Genomic DNA, 17150 nt, shown 5'->3' with positions numbered 1-17150 from the left:
TTCTTTATAGGTATTGAGCTTAACATATTTCATGACTGCATACGTATAAGGTAGGTGGAGTCATTGCCTTATATTTCATTTAAGGTAATTTGGATCTGGCATTGCTGTAACAGCAACTATTGTTTCACCAAAGAGAACCTAACAAACTTTATTGTTGCACTATAGCATACATAATTTGAACCCATTAAAATTTTTTATGTTCTAGAATGTTTTATCCTCTTTTGATAACACTTATCTCAAATATAGTTAAATATTATACCAAATAGTATCAATTTTGTGCACAGAGATTGCTATTTCATCTCATAGCAATATAGAAGAATGACATACTATTTCCAAGATGACAGGTTTTCTTTCTGTCTTATCCTCTCTTCCTTTACACAAACTTAAACAGAATGGAAGTGAAAACCAAGGAGAAGTTGAGGAAGAGACATTTAAAGAAAAGGAATTGGACAGAAAACCTGATGATGTGCCTCCTGAGATTTTATCTAATGAAAGGTATATAAAATGTGTACTTTTTCAGTGCAAAGTAAATTTAAATGGTTGTTTCCATGTAATAAACTTCATCTTTATTTTTATCTTGTATGTTTATACTTTGTCTTAACAGTCATCATACTGTGTATGAAACGTGTCCATATATGTGTAGTTTTTCAGTTTTTCATCATTAAATAGTAATTTTTAAAAAAAAAATTTTCTGTGTAATTTTTGATTGGATATTAATCACATACTTAATTGTTAGTATTAAGGTATTTGAATATTGAAACTTTCTTGATTAATTTTATACTTAGATGCCATTTTGTATCCTAAAAACACAGTTCTACTTGTGAACTATATTCCTTCACTGTATGGACATGTATTCAGTGTAAGCCATCCCCTGGCTTGTTTATGCTGAGCAAAAAATATATATATTGTTAATGTAAATATTCTACATTAAACTTCTTTCATGCATTTGCTACATAACAGATGACAACTTTTAATCTATATCCCAGTCCTATATGGGAATAAACTAATCACCTGATGTTAACAAACCTTTGATTTTTGTAGAGATTAATATAAAAATATAAATATTAAGTGAGAATAGTTATCCTACATTAGTATTAAAGACTTTAAGCACAATATTTCAAACTTTATTTTATTCAAATGAAATTATTTCTTTAATTTTAAATTAAAACTAATATTTACTAACTTAATTTCCTCCTTTTCCAATTTCTGTGACTGTCAACCCTCTTGTGTCCTCCTAACCTCCTTCCTCAGCTTGCATGGAGGAATTTGGCCCCTAAGATTTTGGCTTCCCCATTGGATCATCAGTATGGAACGCAGTCAGTATGGAACTCAAACAAGAAAGACAGTGTATGAAAATTAGAGTTACCATGGCAATATAAAATAAACACTGTTTATTTTATATTATTTATCTCTAATTGGTAAATTTTGAAAACTATGCAGTATTTAATTTTTAGGAATTTTTACAGTAAATGCCAATAAAATGAGTATTCTTTTTTTTTTTTACCATCAGATTAATTTTAATTATTTTCAGTAGAATTATTTTCATATTATTCTAGTCCTGGGGTTTGGGGCTTAAACAAAACCTCAGAACAAGTTAAGGAAATAAAACCCTTGGCTTTCGACTAAATTATTTGAGTTTTATTTTTAGTATTCTTGATTATATAAGCAGAGAACTTGATCTAGGTGCAAAAATAGAACTGTCTCTTTCACTTGACAAATACTAAAGGAAAACTTCTCCATTTATTATCTTATCTTAAAATAGATATGTCATGTGCCTTTGAAAACAGATATCCTTTAGCCTGATTGTTGGCATCTCCCACATTGTGAAGCTGAAAGATAAAACTACCTTAAGACAGAAGACCTTTACCGTGAAAGTCTGTTATTTTGTCTGCATGTATAAAGTTTGCCGCTGCAGTGCCTTTGCTGAACTGAGTTGTTAGGACAAGAGAGTTGTTTAGTTTTTAAGAAAATTAATCAGGCAGTCTTCTGAATCACCATATATGGAAATACCTTTCTTCACATGATAGAATGTTCATGTTAAGCAAAAAAGAGAGTGTACAAAAGCACTTTTTTCAGGATGATCTCATTTTTGTTTTTTTAAAAGATATATATGTATATATTCATGAGAGGCAGGAGGAGAAGTCTAGAAATACAGGCATTAAAATTGTAATAGTGATTGCTGAGGTTTTTTTGGTGGGTGGTTAGCATTATTTGCCAAATTTTTTAAAATAAGGATTACTTTTAAAAAAGAGAGACACACCAAATTCATTCTATTTGGTTGAAAACAGGCTTCTTCTACTGACTGAAATGAGTGTGGTGAGTGTAACTTGAGAAATTTCTGTATTTGGAATAGATGTAATAAAAACGGCCTGTGATACTCCCTCTGGTGTTGACAGATAGTGAAATTTCATTACAGAACTTTTTAAAAACAGGTCTCTGCCTATTACTTTTAGTAATTTAAACATTCAGCTCATCACCGTTAACTTGTACAAATACTACCACGTAATTTTTTCTGGTGTGATTTTAAAATTATGTTTTAAAATATGTTTTTATGTTTGACATATAGAAAGATTAAATGTACAAAATACATATGTATAACTATGGACATCAGGCTCAATAACTTGCATATGCTTAGTCACTACCATAGTTTTTAAAACTTAAATTTTGTCTCCCAAAATTTTCTCTTAACCTAGTTACTAGCATAAGACTTTAGTTATTTGGGTTTTTTCAGGTCAATTAGATACTGTACATTTTAAAAAATGGTATGATTAAGCTGATTGGCCAAAATTTTTCAGACAAAAGCAAATCACTTTATAATACAGTCATAAGACTGGGCGCGGTGGCTCACACCTGTAATCCCAGCACTTTGGGAGGCCAAGGCGGGTGGATCACCTGAGGTCAGGAGTTCAAGACCAGCCTGGCCAACATGGTGAAACCCCGTCTCTATTCAAAAAATATATATATATAGTCACAAATGAAAAACAAGAAGCACTTTATTGTCTATGCTCTTGCATATTATTTTAATGGAGAGGATCATCTGTTATTTTTCAAATCATATATTTTACAGTGCGTTTTTTGTTGGACATAATCAAAGTGTTTGCTTCAGAAAGATTAAACATTTTAATCAGTGCTTCTTTATCTGTACAGGTATGCACTCCAGAAAGCTAATAACAGACTTTTGAAGATCCTCTTAGAAGTTGTAAAGACCACAGCAGCTGTTGAAGAAACAATTGGTCGCCATGTCCTTGGGATTCTAGATAGATCCAGTAAAAGCCAGTCATCTGCCAGCCTAATTTGGAGGTCAGAAGCAGAGGCATCTGTGAAGTCATGTGTCCATGAAGAACACACAAAAGGTACTAGTTTTCTGTACTGTTGAAACAATCATTTCAATAAATCTTGCTGAGTTCAAGGCATTTTTCTATGTGTTGAAAATATAGAAGAGAAAATAAGTATTTTCCAGCAAATGGACCTTCAAACAGAAATACCTCAGAATGACTCTTCTCAAACACCATTATTTTTTTATTTTTTATTTTTTATTGCATTTTAGGTTTTGGGGTACATGTGAAGAACATGCAAGATTGTTGCATAGGTACACATGTAGCAGTGTGATTTGCTGCCTTCCTCCCCTTCACCTATATGTGGCATTTCTCCCAGTGCTATCTCTCCCCAACTCCCCACCCACCGCTGTCCCTCCCCTGTATTCCCCCAACAGACCCTAGTGTGTAGTGCTCCCCTCCCTGTGTCCTTGTGTTCTCATTGTTCAACACCCGCCTGTGAGTGAGAACATGTGGTCAAACACCATTATTATATAGCATTTTTGCAGGTGGGTATCATAGAGTTGTCATTATATTTACCCAGAGTTGCTACTGTGCATACATAAACCAGAATCCTGTTACATTTCTCCACTGATAAAACAAAATTTCTACTTAGTACTCAGGACTCTTATCAGTATCTGTGAGGTAGGGATGACATCCTGAAACCATCCTATAAATTAAGGAAAGATTAGAAATGAAGGCTTTTTAGGAATCCAGCATCAGTTTCACATACCTGTTGAAATGGTTAGAAGAAAGTCTTGATAAGAAACCCAAGGTTTGGTCTTATCTTTGGACTGTCCTCTGCTAGATTCTTTATTCCTTTTGGAAAAGTGGGTTGAAATATTACAAAATGTGTGTGGATTCAGAGATGAGGTCTTGATACAACAGAGCTTTCTTCGTTACTCCGTCTTCCTTTAGCTGTGTGGACTGGGCTCTTCCTTTTCTTTTTCTTTCTTTCTTTTTTTTTTTTTTGAAACAGAGTTTCACTCTGTTACCCAGGCTGGAGTGCAGTGATACAATCTCGGCTGACTGCAACCTCTGCCTCCCAACTTCAAGTGATTCTACTGCCTCAGCCTCTGAAGTAACTGGGACTACAGGTGCACACCACCATGCCCAGCTAATTTTTGTATTTTTAGTAGACAGGATTTTACCATGTTGGTGAGGCTGGTCTTGAACTCCTGACCTCAGGTGATCTGTCTGACTCAGCCTCCCAAAGTGCTAGGATTACAGACATGAGCCACCACACCCAGCCTCTTTTTTCCATTTCTTTCCATCACATTGCTGGACTTCATTGTCTCTTGTTTTTTTCAATTTCTTGTTCCTTGCAGGAGAGGGAAATGAGGAAATCAAAAGGGGAGAAAAGTTTTGTGAGATGGAGAAACATAGAATCTGGACTCCTGGCTCAGAAGATCAAGCCCGCAGTTCACTATCATTCCATACTCAAGCACTTCTTCCCAGTTAGAGGCAGACCTAAGATGCCAGTTTTTGTAATTTTTGAGAGCATTCTGTCTGTTAAATTTCATATGGAAAAATGAGAAGGAATTATCCCGTTTAAGGAAAGTTTGCCTAATTATAAGTTGGCCAGCAGTGTGTTTCTAAGCACAGAGAAAAGCGTGATTTGGAAATGCAAATAAAACTGATTTTAAAACACCTCAGTTAAGTTCAAAGATAGTTTTAAAAATTGCTTTTAGTTCAGTGTCTCATTACTTATGAAAAAAATTGCTTTTAGTAAATTAAGAGCTGAAATACTGAATTTTGAACCTTGCTTTCAAATTCATTCTTTCTTCAAATTAATTTCACTCTTGATTAAGCTCTCAATCACGGCTATTTTATTTTTGCATATGGATTGTTATCTATAGAGAGGAATTAGATAACATTTTCTTGGTCTGGTAAAAGTGTTTATCAAATTATGCTTTTTAAAAAACATTTCTTTCACAGGCTTGTTTCACTTAACCATCTAGGGAGAGATTTTGCTGTTTTACTGGTAAGACCTAGACCAGGTTGACTGCCATATTCAAAAGACACTCTGAGAGTGTTCTGTGCATTGCAGATGTATTTCGTGCTTTTTATTGTTGTTAGCAGTTCTCTTAGATGCTTCTCAACATGGCTGCCAAAGTATTCAGCAGACAACGACCTTAAAAGACAGTGAACTTACTTCCAGAGCACTGTCTCTGTAAAAAGGAATAAATTGGTAATTTAACTCAAGCACAGAGGATGATATTTATGTTAATTTTCCATGAGAAAGCAGACCTAAAAGGACTTCTGATCCACTAGCCTATTTTCTTGCATAAGTGTATCTTAATCTTCCAACATAGATGAAATATGTATATCCTATTTTAAGATATTCAGTAATAGTTTTCTTTTTTTTTTCTTTTTTTGAATCTCACTCTGTCGCCCAAGCTGGAGTGCAATGGCACAATCTTGGCTCACTGCAACATCCACCTCTCAGGTTCAAGCGATTCTCCTGCCTCAGCCTCCCAAGTAGCTGGGATTACAGGTGCCTGCCACCATGCCCAGCTAATACTTTTGTATTGTTGGTAGAGACAGGGTTTCACCATGTTGGCCAGGCTGGTTTCGAACTCCTGACCTCAAGTAATCCACCCGCCTTGGCCTTCTAAAGTGTTAGGATTACAGGCATGAGCCACAGACTGGCCATAGTTTCCAATTATAAACAATTTTATGAGTTTAATTCTACAGACATTTACTGAGCACTTTATGCTCTCAGCTTTATAGCAATTCAGTCTAGTGAAGGAGTTATTGCTATTCTGATTCAAAGCAAAATAAAGTCATAATACTTAATATTTTGCCTAAAACCACTACATATATTTGAATCAACTAAACCCTTTAAAATTTTAATTATTTAGCTGTTGATTGATTCTGAAAGAATAATATTAAGATAAGAGGAAAAACTAAATCCACAGTTAAGAAATATAGTGTATAGAATATTGTAGCAGAGATAATTTTGCTAGGATTAGTATCATTGGTTACATGTACTTTCCATTTAATTAACTGTATCTTACTCTTTTTATGTTTAGCAGTGATGTGATAGTTTTACTAATAAAATTAGAGTAGCCACTGATATCGCTGGGGACACTTAATGGATCCATCTGCAGCTTTAAGGATATATTGAATTAATAGAATTTATAATTTAAAACTTTTAATTTTTACATAAACTTTAAAGAAAATACTGGCTTTGAAATATTAACACTGTGCTCCATATGTAAGAATTTTTTCTGACATTTCTTCATATTTATAATGGAAGCATTATTTTTTAAAACGAAATATACTTTTGAAAGATTTATGTTTTTTAGTATAATAAAAAAATTAATTGCGAAGGAACTTTTGCTTTTCAGTTTTCATAAATGACTTTTTGTGGTAACACTTGTGATGTATTTTCAGCCTTCAAAGTCTGAACTGTTTAGATTTTAAACATGTATGGACTTGTTAACACTCAAAAAAATAAATAATAGATTTGCTAATATTTGCTTCCTCATAAGAGTAACCTAGTTTAAGAAATTAAAGGGAAATTTTGAGCTAACATAAAATCACTTAAACCCGAATGAATGTTAGATCAGTTCATAAAAACGAATTCCCCAGGTTGTGTTGAAAAAAAATTTCCTTTAGGTCTGCACTGTGATGATTCAGTGGTTTTATGCTCACCTCTCCCATAGGAGGCCAGGATGCAATCTTGTCTGCTGCAGCCTCCTTTTGGAAAAATGCTGTCTTATAGAAAGAATGCTAGGGGCCAAGCTCGATGGCTCACACCTGTAATCCCAACACTTTGTGAGGCTGAGGCAGGTGGATTACCTGAGGTCAGGAGTGGCTAACATGGTGAAACCCCATCTCTACTAAAAATATGAAAATTAGCCAGGTGTGGTGGTGCACACCTGTAGTCCCAGCTACTCGTGAGACTGAGGCAGGAGAATGCTTGAACCCAGGAGGTGAAGGTTGCAGTGAGCCAAGATGGTGCCACTGCACTAATCAGAAGGCCTTGGTTTTTTTCTAGCCCACTGTGATATTGGGCAAACCTCTTAAGTCTCCCAGGGCTTCCATACAGTTTTCTCAGCTGTTAGATACCAGGGTCAGACTGGAACCTAGTGGATTCCATTGAAGCCATAGAGATTCAGAGAGCCTTTGGGGCAGAGAAGGCTTTATCGCATTGCCCAGCCTGCTTTAACCTGAGGAGTTTATCGTTATCTGTCAGGGAATGAACATGATACAATCCATAAAGTTAATAACTAAAGGCCTTGAATAACCATCATTTACTATGTTTAAGACATAAATCCAAGAGGTTTGCCAATTTGAAATGATTCTATTTACCAAACTAGACTTTCTATTATTGGTATCTCGGAAGTTCCCCTGCTAATCTATGTTATCCTATGAATTTTTCCTTCAAGACTAGTTATTAAAAATAAAGCTTAAGCTTGATGTCTTTCTCATTTTCTATTTTATAGGATTTTTTTAAATTCTTTTTTTCTTGGAATATATTCAGATTATTTTAGATTGTTTATATCTTCAAAATGTTATTAAGAAAATAACTTAAGCTAGTTGACATCTTCATCTTTTCTAGGTACTTTAATGTCTATTTTTTAAAATTAGCCATTTCAAGAAACTAACATTCAGAGGCATTTTGTAAGTCACTTTCACACACCCTCTGTGTTTTGTATTTGAGATTTGCTCCCCTCTAATACACAGTATCTTCAATCTTTTCTTCATGTTGATTTTTTTCTCTATACCCCAAAACATTAGACTGTCTTCATACTGTCTTTAAAAAGAAGTGTTGAATTTTCTCACCTTTGTTCCCTGCTCAAGGTAAACTTTAGCAAACTTAATCAGAGAATAGACTAACTCCTGTGTTCACCAGCTTTGATTTCTATTCCTGCAGTACCAAAGCTGCTTTCTCAGAGGAGAACACTGACCTCCCAGTTGTCAGACCCACAGCATCTTCTCAGTCCTTTTCTGTTTGTCTTTCTAGACAAATAACATTACTAGAGTGTCTTGAAGCAGTCTCTTTTTGCCTGCTAGAACATCTCTCTCCTGTCTCTCTCTCATATTTTTTAACACAGGTTCTTTTATTAGATTATGATATACAGAGGCTTCAACCTTGTCTTCCTTCTCTCACTAAGTATTACTTTTAAGACAAATATATCTATTTCCAAGGTTTCAACTCTCACCTTTCTACAAGTAACTCCTAAGTCATTGCAGATTCAAAGTTCCCACAGTTGGCTCATCTCCACAAATCCCATTAACATTTCAGACTGATTTTTCATCCTTACTATGTATATTTTCTCCTGATTTTTTAGTATTTTTCTTAATAACTTCTCTGTCACCTAAGAATCATCTAAGCTGGAAGCCCAGAGTCATCTTCTATGTATCTTCTTTCCTTGTTGTCTTCTACATTCTCTTCTCCAACCTGTGCTCTTTCTCGACACCACCCCCACCACCCACCATCTTAGTTCATGTCTTTATCACTTCTCATCTGGACAATTGAAATAACATGTAACCAATTTTTTTCCATCTTTAACTTACCTCTGCATTGCTACAATTTGCTTCCTGATTCATATATTTGATATTATCTCCCTATTCAAAATATGATTTACTCTTTCCATTTGTTCATAGCAAAACCCCCAAGGTTCCTATAAAATTTATGACCATTTACACCTTGGATCCAGCTTACTTTCCAGCTACCTTCTTTTAGCTCTCTCACCTACCTCACCACTATTTCTCCATGTCCCTTTGCCCCCAAAGGCCTAGAGTTCCCATGATATCATACTGTTCCCTTTGCCTCACATTTCTGTACCCATGAGAAAGAAAATGTCACTAGAATGCATTTAATTTCTCACCTAAAGATGCTATAAATTCCAAGATTATCTTGCACTTCTGAGTATTTTCGAGGTATTCAATTTTGAGCACATGGAGTAATATAAATAAGTACCAGTGTAGCTGATGTGTTTTTTACTTTGGAAAATAAAAATACAAAGTGAAAGTTGTATTTGCTGTTACATTAAGAATTAGATAAAGGGGAGGAAGGCAGCAAATCACACTGCCACATATGCTCCTATGCAACAATCTTGCATGTTCTTTACATGTACCCCAAAACCTAAAATGCAATTAAAAAAAAAAGAGTTAGATAAACCTATATATAATGGCAAACATTTAAAATCATGCCCTAAAATGCTATTTTGGACTCTTCAGCCAGTAACTTATAAAGAGGACATGCTTAGTGAATATTGAATTGTGCTGAATTCAGATCTTGTGTCTGAAGCTGTATCTGATGTCATTACTACACAGATTAAGAAAACTCAATATGGCATCAGGTACTTTAGCAAGACAAGTTCTAATGAATAGCTCTTATTTTGAGTGCATGTGTCAAACTGAAATTCAAGCACTTATTCCAAGCACCTGGTACATTACGATTTCTTCTGCTTTAATTTGTTAATTTTGCATAAGTACTGATAACAAATATGTACTACATGTAACAAAGGAATAGGTAATGCCTCTTCAGGAAATTTCACTGTTGAGTTGTAACATCTGTCATGGACGACTATTTCATAGCAGTGGTGAATAACCTATGCTTTTATTTTAGCTTAGAGAAAATACTTGGAAAGCTTATCTTCTGCCCATGCAAACTCAATTTTTTTTTTACATAAGAAATAAGAATAGTGTGGGTAATGTGGATAACAACGTCCATAGTTAAATTAGAACTGCTCATCAGTCTAATCTTATCCCAGTATTTCTCTTAAAAAAGTAGCAAGCAACAAAATGATCTTCGTCCGCTTTACTGTGTAGCCAGAGCAGGTGATATTGCCCAATGTGGGCTCATAAGTCAGCCTGCACCAGACAAATTCAAGCATGTGTCTCTATCCCTCTGTACACCTGGAATGTCCTACTGTACAATGCTTTTCTTTTCTTGTGATTGTTTATGTGTTTCCTCATTACACTGTAAATTGGTTGAGGTTTAGAACCAGATCTTGTCACCTATATGTTCCTATTACTTAGCAAACTCTACATGGTGAGCATGTAGTAAATTTATATTGAAAGGTATCTTAGAAGTTTTTATCAAGGAAAAAAATACTGAGTGACCCAAATATCAATTTCTGGAAATTCCTATTAGCATAACGTTTCTCATTCTTTTGCTTGATTATTGAATAATATTATATTCTGTATTTGTATCTTGTATTTGTTTTGTTGCAACAGTTTTAAAAGACCTTACAATTTCCATGATTTCAAGTTTTAGTTTGATTTTATTTTATAACTTTAAAAAATTGTAATTATTATAATTAATTTATGTCTTTAAAATACTCTTAATCTAGTTACAGATGAATCCATTCCCTCTTATTCTGGAAGTGATATGCCAAGAAATGACATTAGCATGTGGTCAAAAGTAACTGAAGAAGGAACAGAGCTATCACAACGACTCGTAAGGAGTGGTTTTGCTGGAACTGAAATAGACCCTGAAAATGAAGAACTTATGCTGAATATTAGCTCTCGACTACAAGCAGCAGTTGAAAAACTCCTAGAAGCCATAAGTGAAACTAGTAGTCAGGTAACCTTCTCATATTGCTGATATGTACTGAGTTTGAAGTACAATATGCTATCCCACTCTCTCGACTGAGCTAATTTAGGTATTTTCATTGGTTGCTGTTTGGCACTTTCGAAGCTTGAAGGCATATGCTTCTTAATTATCCCTTTTGTTCTATGGAAGTTGTATAGCCGAAATGATTCTGAATTCCTACATGATCCTGCTTTTGTTTTGTTTGTTGCTTATTTCAGGTATTATTAGTATTTAATTTCTGCGGTTTGTACTTTCATATATGAAAACAACTGTTAATACTTTTTGTTTCTTGACCACTTTTAAGTACTTTTGACTTCACTCTTGGCTAATGTTAATACTGTTGCTACTACTTGATGCCATTGTAAATTATGAGCAGTTTAGTTAATGCAGTGTAGTATTTGTCTTTTGATAAGCACCATGAAAAATGTTAAATAAATTAGAAGTGGTCAGTGGTTCCGATAGGCTACTTGTTCCTAACAGGCTACTGGAGAGAAACTTGTACAAAATTTGTCAGCAGTCAAGTGTGTGGGCTTCCCCTGAAACATTCAGTTCCCCAGGCCAAGACCACAGCCGATAGCAACCGTCTGCTAATGTGACCAGGTAGTGAAGTACAGGAGGAGTCTGACCATGGCATTTTCCAGATTTTTCCCAATTTGTTAAATACTAAAATCACACTGTTATTTAGCTTCTACTGTATTATTATAATTGAAATATCACTAAATAGATCACAAAAGCTTTGTATAGAGTAGTAACTGATGGCAGAGACTTCTCAAAGTACAACCCCTAACCAGCAATATCAACATCACCTGGTGATATCTTCAAGATGTAAATTCTTAGACCCCACCCCAGACCTACTGAAACTGGGGACCCAGCAACCTGTGTTTTTAACAAGTCCTTTACATGATTCTGATTCACACTAAAGTTTGAGAACCACTAATCTGTGGATTATTAGTATAATGTTCACATTGTTCTGGCTTAATTTTGAAGCACTATACTAACATCTTTTATATAAAATGTTGAACTAGTTGTTGCAATCAGGTTAAAAAAGTTATAAAAATGAGGTATTTCTTAAGTGAATAATATTTTTCAGCATTGGGAATAAGTGTTTTTAAAAACTTTCTTTTAAACTAATTTCAGTTCAGTTTTTAATCTTCCATGGATAGATGTTTAAAGCCATTTGATGTTATTATAAATTATGAGCAGTTTAGTTAATCCAGTGTAGTATGGCATCTTCAGAATAGTCTCATTAATTGATAACTAAAATTATTTTGAACCTGATGACTATTTTTAACAGTCAGATTGACATAGAATAATGTGTAATATCTTTGTGAAATAACTTATATTTCACTTTCCTCTTCAACATGTCATTATTCAGTTCTACTTTATAATAGTATACTTCCTTTTAACCTTCACATTTTTTCACTTATAACAAAGTGTAAAACAGCTGGGATGCATGCTGTAATATCTTTGTGTTTTCAGTGAAGGACAAATTCAGGAAAATAGCTTTTTACAGGATACTCTGAGACCAGAGAAGAAAGAAGCATCTGATGTGTTGGGGTATGGTGGGGACCAAGTAAAGTTTACTATAGGACTTGATGCTTAAGATGAGTCATTCATTGAGCAAAATTTCTGAGTGTTGGGCACTGGACAGGTATCTGCCTTATAGGCTGATTGGCTGATTTCATAACATGTATTATGGGGGTTACTTACTTTAGGTATTTGATTTGAGGGGTAATTTGCCCAGTGGTATGTCCCAGTCTATATTATAATACATTTATTACAATGGTTTTACTTCTCTTTTGCTTGGACAGGCTACCATACAATCAGGCTTATATTCACTTTATTGTTAGGTTCCTACTGGTTGGGATAGCTTTCATGATAGCATGAAAAAAAAAATACTTAGGAGACTGTCATAAGGCCCTTAGAGAGGTAATCTCTCTAACACAGTTCTTATTCAGTAGTCTCTCTGTAGTTCTGCAGACATTTTATCTTTGAGAGTATGGTTTCACAGATTCTAGATTCCTGAATCAGGTAGAAATTGAAACCATTCTCTTCTTTAGGAATAGTTTTTCAGCAATTAAAGTTTTCCAGAATCCAGAAGTATTATTGAGAGCCATAGGAGGTTATTTACCAGGAGATTCCTCTAGGCCTTGGAAGAAATTAATGAATATGTAATTTATTCCCATGGAATGATTTTCACTTTAGGAAATTTATATGGGCTTCCTAATACTTGTTTTTAAGAATTACAACATCAAAGCTACATGCTTCTATATTTTCTCAGAAAAGGAATCTGAGGATGAAACAGTAGTATAAGTTAAGATTTTGTTTTGTCATTGTTGTGTTTGAAACAAACCTATAATCAAAATGCTGAAACATTTTGCCTTCGGGTATTGTCCCCAGTGTGCTTAGCATTGGTCTGGGCTGTGTCAGGGTAATGTTTGCAGGTTGTAGGCCCTCTGTGAAATAACTTAGAGCAATAGGTAAACAAATCAAAGTCCAAAAGAGAGCAACAGAAATGTATTACAGTTTGAGGAAAATACGTATGAGGAAAAATGGTTAAATGGCTTGACATTATATGATTTAAGTAAAGCTATTTTGTTTAGGAAACAACTCTATGCTGCAAATTAATAGCCTTCAAATATATATTAAAATCTTGATTCTCTGAAACCTGGGGATAATCAGCTAGTCTGGGTAATTAAAAGTGTGTTCTTCTAAGTCATTTTATTATAACTATTTTTGATTGCAAGAAGTTTTATATGCTTTCTAAAATAGAGGGGGGAAGCAGGATAGAATATAATTTGAATTATTCTAATTCAGTCACCTTTCTGAACATCAATTAATATATCATCAGTTAATATTACTATTGTTACAAGGACTGTATGCCACTATCCTGAATCATCTTTATTTAATACTGCTTTTCAAGTCTTTTTTGCCCTAATTTTACCCTATTTTCTTTGTGTAAGCATCTTACCTTGACCTGTGTTCCTAATATAACTACTTAGTTACAGGATTTTGTTTTACATAGATGGAAGCAAGTTTTACATGCTTCCAAAAATAGGTGAAATAATAGACTGTAATTTCAATTACTTTAATTCAGGGTCATCTTTCTGAACATCAATTAATGTACTATTCCATCAGTTAATATACTGTTATGAGGGCTGTTTGCCCTTTCTGAACCATCTTAATCTGTTACTTTTTTGAGTCCATTTTTCTCAGTAATTTTTCTCTCTTATCTTTGTAGTTAGTTTTATCCTGACCTAAATGTTATTATTTATAAAGGGCTATTTCTTACTTACAGATTTTGGTTTTGCTTCAAATAAGAGAAATTGGCTATAAGATTATCAAAACAAACTGTAGTTTGCAGAGGGAGCAGGGAAAGAGTATTTTAAGAGGTATTTGATAAGCTAAGCATGAGTCCCCACAGTCCATAAGGCTGAGCAGCTGGGATAGTGACAACTTCTGTCTGCCAGAGCCCCACTAAAGTCACATTTAGCTGCAGCAGTGATAAGGTTAGGCCTCTATCCTGTATAGGTGTTTATTAGGGTTTCTTATGCAACCCTCCGGTTAGTCTGTGAACGTGTTTTGTTAAGACACCTTCATAGACTAACTGGAGGGTTGCATAAGAAACTCTAATAAACAAAAAATTTTTATTGTCTAGTCTAGACTTGTAGGAGGCAACTACCTCTCCACAGCCACAAGCCATCTCCCTGTAGATGCTGGCTTTCTGTAGAAAATGTCATTTTCTCTGCCCTAATTATTAGCCTACCTACCCTGAAACGGTTTGAGTACTGACTTAAACAACTTTACAGTGTGAGTAGCTATAGAATAGATTTGTGTTGATATTAAGCATGGGCTTTGCCATTTAAATAGAGGCTTTGTGGGTTTAGGATGTTTAGTTACTGGATAGAAAAACACCAAAATGAGGGCTTTTTCCTTTCTTTAAAACAACTTTCATTATTGAAAATGTATTAAAAAGTAAGTTGTTTATCTTCTAAAATTTTGAGTCACTTATTTATTCACTATTGCTCAAGTTTCTGGAGCTACCCAGAAGGCTGTTATATATAACTTGGGCTTTTAAAGTTTATTCAGGGTTGATAAGATACCTTAAGTGGTATAATTTTCAACTATTATATATGGTGTAGCTTTAAAAAGAATTTTTTTCTTTAACATGTACTCTATATAAACAATGTGAAAATAGGTTAAAACTGAAACGTCTGTATTTAGTTTTAGTGGCTTCTTGAAAGATGAGTAGTATTTCTAAGGAAATAACAAAAGGAAGTTTTAATTTTCCAGAAATAATTATGATTATTTGATATACTTGAATAACTTATTACTAATGTGGACTCAAACGTAATTAATTTCACATTTTTAAATTAAAACAATTTTTTAATGGAATGGAAAAACACCAGCTTATCTTAAAAACATTATAAACTTGTCTAAATGCCCTTTTCAAAGCCCCGACGTGGAACTTGGATCCTGTCAGGCAGGCTTTTTTTGTGGGTGTATTAATTCACATTCCACCTGTCAGTGTACCTATAGGTAAAGACATTAAACCACACCCTTTGTTCTGACCTTTTTCTCAGGGGACACTGACTAGAATCCTTTGGCTCAGCGTGAGAGGCTATTTGAACAGCTCAGTTCAGAAGAGCTTTTCCTTTTGAATAGAGTGAAGCAGAAAGAGCAAGGGAAATAATGTTGCAACTGCATTTCTCAAGACTGCTACTATGGAGATCTCAAACTTGACCTTCCCTGCCAGGTTCTGCTTTGAAGGCTTACTTATTACCACAGACATCTTTAATATTAAAAGCAGTTTTGTTGCTCATCTAATTAGATGTTTATATTTTTATTCTTCTCTTCAAGGACTTAGTTATTCTAGTTTAAAAGGTGTTTTTGTTTGCTTGCTTTTATTTTTACTTTTTGTTGTTTTTTTGTTTTTGGTTTTGTTTAGGTTTTTTTGAGGTGGGATGAAGATTGATAGAGACGTAGTTTTTTTAGATTTGTAGGGTTTTTTTCCTCTACTTTTCCCCTCCTTTTATTGTGCAGTTGTATGAATTATGAATTAATTTTATATGTTTTCTTAATAAATTTTTATATTGCTATGGTAGATCTTGATAAGAGGAACTTTTTGATGTATTAGAAAATTGATAAAGCAAATTAGGAAGTTTGGCAGCTATATCTTCTGGGATGGATTCTTACAGCACCTATTTGGCAACTGTCAAACTCAGTGGCTCGTGGTTGGAAGAGCAAGATGAAGACATTTATGAGGTTGAATCTCGCGTGCCTTTACCACATCCTTTTCCTCTATGTGAACATTTGGATGAAAATAACTCAGTAATTGTTAATACTTCTATTTTCCATTTTATTCATAAAAGAAATGGGCATATATTAAAGCTTATTTCTAAAATTTCACTGCCTACCCCTCCTTATTCAGTAAGTATAAAAAGTATTCATTTAGTTAAACACTATAATGAGAAATTAAATTTCAAATGTCTATATTAAGGCTAAATGGGATAGAACCTTGTTTTGTTGTTGATATGTTACTGCTCATTCATCCTAGATGCATTTAAGGGCTAAATTTGGTCTGAGTTCCAACTTGGCTACATTTTTAATTACAGAAAGCAGAATGAGATAATGTTACATTTCTCCAGTGCCAGGCAGGTTGTTTAAAAAGATTCGGCTTTTGCTTAAGATTCTTGCTTTTGTATGTTTATGATGCCAATCCTGAATAAAAATGGAATGATTATTATATTTGAGAGACTAGGTATTGTGATACTTATAAAACAGCTAAGTGAATTGTCATTGAGCAATTACGAAACCTTTATAATCATGATATATTGGCTGTTCCAGACAAGGAAAAAAGGAAGCTTGGGTTCTAATTTTAATGTTCTTAACAACCTAAAGAACTTATTTTTTGTTTTTAATATGCCTCCTAATCTTGTGGAACAACATCCTTTTCTGCTTTTTATATGAAATATATTTTATAAACATTGTTAAGGATAAGTATTTAGCATAAACAGGCTTGAATATTTAGTATTTGAGGTTCACTACAAGTTATTCAGTATAATTAAAAGTTATTCAACACTTTTTGTGACTCTCAGAGTTTTGTACTGTACTAGCTAATATTTAACAAGCCATATGGTTTTCAGAATAGTTTTGTTACCTCTTCTGCAAGTTTTATATTAAAGTGACAGAATATTGACTGATACTTTACATTAACTTTTACTGTAATGATAACTTTCTTAAATACTTTAGAAATATTGAATATTAAATTTTTATATACT

The 17150-nt window shown here is 33.9% G+C and overlaps 1 protein-coding gene across 11 annotated transcripts in view; it reads left to right on the top strand.

Moving 5' to 3' along the window:
* The window catches only part of AKAP9 (A-kinase anchoring protein 9), a 164536-nt gene that overhangs the window by 90223 nt on the left and 57163 nt on the right, over nt 1-17150 (top strand). For 7 of the 11 annotated variants that reach the window (XM_012450835.3, XM_012450840.3, XM_012450833.3 and 4 more), the window contains 4 exons: nt 392-495; nt 1252-1347; nt 3148-3353; nt 10628-10860. In XM_012450835.3, the coding sequence (XP_012306258.2) occupies nt 392-495; nt 1252-1347; nt 3148-3353; nt 10628-10860 (639 nt within the window). Of the gene's footprint in view, nt 1-391; nt 496-1251; nt 1348-3147; nt 3354-10627; nt 10861-15473; nt 16300-17150 lie in introns of those variants that run through there. The other 4 variants (XM_012450841.3, XM_012450839.3, XM_012450837.3 and 1 more) reach the window with 2 other exon arrangements.

Source organism: Aotus nancymaae, unplaced genomic scaffold (genome assembly GCF_030222135.1).
Source record: "Aotus nancymaae isolate 86718 unplaced genomic scaffold, 86718_ANA_hifiasm-v0.15.2.pri h1tg000025l, whole genome shotgun sequence".
Taxonomy (NCBI): Eukaryota; Metazoa; Chordata; class Mammalia; order Primates; family Aotidae; genus Aotus; species Aotus nancymaae.
Note: the sequence above shows the minus strand (reverse complement) of the source record. Positions and strands in the feature narration are given on the sequence as shown.